At 46.0% G+C, this 4902-nt stretch overlaps 1 protein-coding gene across 2 annotated transcripts in view; it reads right to left on the bottom strand.

Moving 5' to 3' along the window:
- Positions 1 to 1981: 1981 nt before the first annotated feature.
- The window catches only part of CNN2 (calponin 2), a 14267-nt gene continuing 11346 nt past the window's right edge, over positions 1982 to 4902 (bottom strand). Inside the window, exons 6-8 of one of the 2 annotated variants that reach the window (XR_006416923.1) lie at positions 4042 to 4188; positions 3270 to 3823; positions 2630 to 2642 (exon numbers count right to left, since the gene is read on the bottom strand). Coding sequence is in view for 1 of the 2 variants with exons in the window: in XM_044453449.1 (XP_044309384.1) it covers positions 3563 to 3823; positions 4042 to 4188 (408 nt within the window). In the remaining variant the exon portion in view is untranslated. Of the gene's footprint in view, positions 3824 to 4041; positions 4189 to 4902 lie in introns of both variants that reach the window. The other variant, XM_044453449.1, reaches the window with a different exon arrangement.

Below are 4902 nucleotides of genomic sequence, written 5' to 3'. Positions count from 1 at the left end.
GGGATTGGCCATTTAATTTAATACCAGCCTCTGCCAGCTTCACTGGCTCCGAACTGAAGTCCAGGCCCAATTCAAGGTGCTGGTACTTACCCACAAAGCCCTAAACGGCTTGGGTCCTGGATACCTGAATTTTTCCCTTATATGCCCTCATGCCCCTTAAGATCAGCAGGGGAGGCCTTGCTCCGGGAACCCTCTTTGAGGGAAGTACGGAGGGTCTCCACGCGGAGAAGGGCCTTCTCTGTGGTGGCACCCGGACTATGGAACATGCTCCCCAGAGAGGTACACCTGGTGCCAACCCTCTACTCTTTTTGGCGCCAGGTAAGACCTTTTCATTTAACCTTCATGTTAATCACTAATACTGTTTTATTAATACTGCTAATTTGTATAGTTTCCTTTTTATTATTTTTATTAAGAGAGGATATATTGTGGAATGTTTTATGTTATTTATATTATATTGCCATGTATTTTGGAATTTTATTCATGTAAGCCATCCTGAGGCTCTCGCAAAGGAGGGTATACAACTGTCTTAAATAAATAATCTAAGATTACTGACCCTAATCCATCCTTGTCCACACGGGGTGTAGGCAGCAGAACAGGCTGTCTCAACCTGCTAGGCAGATTCACTGAGAACATCAGCTAATTTCATCCCCATCTCTGCATTTTGGGGGTGACCCATTCCTATCCCTAGCATTTTGGGGGTGACCCGTTCCTATCCCTTCAGGGGTTGGGGCCCTCCCCAGGATCTTGGGAAGTTAGAGTTAAGAGGCGCATAAGATGCTAGCTGAAGGGAAGTGTCTGGGTGTTTTGGGAACGATGTGGGGTGCAGTCTTAATCCACTGTCCAGACTGTGGCAGGGAGAGGAGTGATCTCCATTGGAACACGCACATGGTTCCCTTTCCATGCAGAACATGTATGATATCTAGTCTTCTGTACATGTTAAGTGCGTGGCCTGAAGAACACGGAAGTACACAGACTGGAAATTCATACCCTGCAGCTGTGGAGGTTTCTTTTAAGCTGTGATTAAAAACTTAGCACTGTCTTACAATGTGTTCAGAACAGATCTTTTCATAAAGAGTAATTACCTTTTTGCTTTTGAACCAAACAGAGGGCAGGTGATTCCCAGGTAAATTGATATAGCTGAGTAAAACATACGCATATGAAAGCCAGGGAGTTTTGTTTCCCAGTGCAAAAAAGAATCTGGGTACCTGGAAATTCAAGGATGGTATAGGTTCACCCATTTATAATCATACCTTGACAGCATTTGTTTTCAAGAGTTGATCTGTTGATCTAAGAAAATTGGATGTTTGGGTTAAAGATAGACAAAATATAAGTGTCCTTTATCTTTAACCCGAACACCCAATGTTCTTAGCTTTCAAATAGGACTGAGAACTAGTGTGGTATAGTATTTAAGAGCAGGGGCAATCTGAGTTCTAGTTCCCACTGGGTGACTTTGGGCCAATCACAGACTCTCAGCCCAGCCTACCTCACAGGGTTGTTGTTGTGGGGAGAAGACTGAGAGCAACAGAATGATGCAAGCCACCTTGAGCTCTTCAAAAAAGAAAAAGATGGGATATAAATCTAATAAATAAATAGCTTGAAGAGCCTTTTGGCTAACTGTGGATGGTACATACAAGCCTTAAATAATAAGCATGAAGTTGTGTGCCTTAGGATCTCAGGTTGCAACCTCACATTTCACACCTTCACCAAGTTGGTGCAGTCCAGATGTGTGAAGACTAGAATCTCCAGAATCTCCTAGCCAACGTGGCTGTGGAATTCTGGGAATTGTAGTCCAGCAAGGCTTTAGGGTGCATCCTGGAACCAGTTCCACTGAACTCGGAACAACTTACTTCTAAGTCAGAGCAACCGGAGCTTACTTTTGTGGTTCCGATTCGGGCAGTTCAGATGTCTTTCCTGAGCAATCCCTGCTTTTTCTCCCTCCAGCTGTTCCCCCTGCACCCCAAAAAACACAACTCCAGTCCCATTTTGCTATGAAAGCTTTTTTATTGCTTATATTAAAACACTACAAGTTCACAGTGTGTCAGTTCGCCCCACTGGGCTCAGAGAGCCCTCTCAGAACACCCCATACATTCGCGCCCCACAACCTACCCATTGCAAAAGCTAATGCATTTATAGTCCCAATTATGTGTGGGACTGTCCAGTTTTAGTTTTAAAGGGGAACATATTAGTAAAAGGAGACACAGTATTAAGAACACAACAGCTGATAAAGGTTTAAAGAAAAGTACAGCTTTTCCAACAAATTCTAACAAATTTCTACCAAATTGAGATAACAAAAGATCCTACAATTTCTAATACAACTAGGAATTGGTCTGCTGTTTCCCTACTTTGGACTATACACTAAAAACATCAAATATAGAAACCAAATAATTAAAGGAATGCAGGTTAGTCTTCTGCACAAACCCACCTTACTGTCTCAGTTTCACTGTAATAGAAAGCCACAAACTATTGCTACCTAAATACTGAAATACTCAACTTCCCAATCTCTGGAAAAGGAAATGGTGCTGGTCTTTGAAGAGACAGCCAAAGGGTGGAAATTTCTAAATCAAGACAAAGCTGTCAAATTCTACTCTTTGACTCAAACCCACAATGATATTTCTTTACAAATTCACCTCTACCTTATCTACCTGTTGGTTCCACTACAATGCTCCTTGCCAAAACTACCTTCAGAAAGACTCTGCTAAACGTGATTACTGGCTAACTTACTGGATCAAAGAATGTTCTTGAAAAATGCATCAGAGTTATCGTTCAGCTAAGTCTCAAAGCAGATTATTTCATAGGGAATGCGTGAATCTCCGTAATTTCGTGTTAACACAGGGAGCAGGCATGCTTCCGAGCGCAACGTTTAGCATCTCCGCTGTAATTCTCACCTCTCCCTCCATGGCATTAGGCTGTGGGGATATATATGTGTGCGTGGTGGGTCCTCACAAATTAAGGAAGGATGTTATTAGATCAACCGTCTAACCATCTTGTACATCTAGCCAACACGATGCAGCTCTTCTGCAGGACAAACATCACCACCAAGATTACCGGCCAGGTAAAAATGCCTGCGATTTTGAAGTCAAAACCTTTGCTCTATGCCTGGAACGGGCTAGCAAGAGGGACATTTCTCCTTGCGGAGTGCTGGAGGTGGCGTTCCAGCAGTGGCTCATCTCCACCAGGAAGACCAAGCCGAAGAAGAATCCTGCAGAATCCCGCCATTGATAATACAGCCTGCATTGAATTTCCACGCCCTCCTTGATCTGCTTCGGCACCCAGCAGCATTCCAAATTGCAAATTAAAGAGTCTCTCCTTTTTGGAAGCGGAGAGGCCAGACCCAGCTTTGACTCACAGTACCTTAACAACAAACCCAACTCGCTTGCTAAAAACAAAAACCCAAATCTGAAAACCTTTTATTTTATCTCTGATTGAACGGGGAGAGGAGGAATGTGGAAGATGGATATTTCTTTTGTAAAAGTTGCAAGAATATGGCCTGAACTATCACCAGCAGCAGAGATGGAAATGTAGGGCAACAGTTAGGAAAGAAGATTAGGAAAGAGTAGCTTTCTCATGGGCTGTCTTCCTGGTTGGAGCAACCGTCAGCCGAATCCCTTTCTTCGCTTGGCACTGCGTTGGCGACCTCACCCGCACTGCCCTGAGAGCAGTACTTGGGGTCATAGATTTGGCGGCCCAGGCCAAAAACCTGCCCGCTTTGGTTGGCTCCCTGGGTGTAGCCCATCTGGAGAGACAAGGAGCTATCATCACATTTCTCAGTGCCCATCTTGGAGTCATAGATGTGCCGGCGGGTGCCGGGAGCAGTCATGCCCACCTGAGGGAGAAAACAGGAAGCGACAGTGAGTTTGGCACGGGCAGGTTAATGCACCGGGAAGGGTAAGTTCTGCAAGGCAGGAGGTCTGAGCTGGGCGCAGAATCCATGAATAACGTCCTGTATTCCAGGGCGGCTTGAATGCGCTCCAAACATCAAAGGACACCCCACCTGTGCAGCTTTGCCCCAAGGCCCCCTCTGGCCCGCCCGTCGGATCCTACCTGGCTGGCACACTTGTTTGTGCCCATCTGCAGGCTGATGGTAGAGTGATCCATCGGAGGAAGGATCTGGTTCTTGGGGTCATAGAGGTGTCTCCGGGTGCCATAGGCTGTCATTCCTGACTGACTAGCACACTTATTAGTACCCATCTGAAACGGGGGAGTTTTATTTGTCAGTTCTTACAACAGCACTCACAGTATTTTCTTCTGGTCTGGGGAAACATCTGGGCTTTAGTCATCAGCTCAGGAGGCTGGGCCATCATTTGGGTACTTCTGCAATGGTTGAGCAGCCAAAATTTGATACTCAGGAAATGAGCCGTGTGTGTGTCATAAACTGCAGAAGACTCTGAATGCACCAGTTTTCCATCGCCACTGCAGCCGACCGAGTCATACATGCAAAAGAGCATTCAGAGAGGGCCCCCGTCCAGTGTAAGTACCCACGGCCCTGTCTTCCAATCCCCAACCCTCTGGTGATGTTCCGCTTCTTGTGCATCACCCGTGCCTTCTAGAAGGTCGAGCCGTGTGACTTCCTTTGCAGCAAGAGCTCAAAGCCAAAACAGGCTGGGAACTTTGGTACCAGTGGCCAACCTGGAGGAGGAGTGCTGAGGCTCAGAGAGACCAGCTCACCTAAGGCCACCTAGTGAGTTCATGGCAGAAGGAGATAATCAAATTTCTACTCTGCAACAGCTAAGCCTTAACAGAAACAAAACATCCGAGTCAACACTGGAATGTAAGTAAGTATTGAGTAAGTACTCGGAGGAGGGCTTTCTCTGCGGTGGCGCCCAACCTATGGAATTCACTCCCCAAAGAGGTCCGCCTGGCACCATCGTTACTGGTTTTTCGGCGCCAGGTAAAGACCTTTTT

The sequence above is a fragment of the Varanus komodoensis genome, unplaced genomic scaffold (genome assembly GCF_004798865.1).
Source record: "Varanus komodoensis strain SLA01 unplaced genomic scaffold, ASM479886v1 scaffold79, whole genome shotgun sequence".
Lineage (NCBI taxonomy): Eukaryota > Metazoa > Chordata > Lepidosauria > Squamata > Varanidae > Varanus > Varanus komodoensis.
Note: the sequence above shows the minus strand (reverse complement) of the source record. Positions and strands in the feature narration are given on the sequence as shown.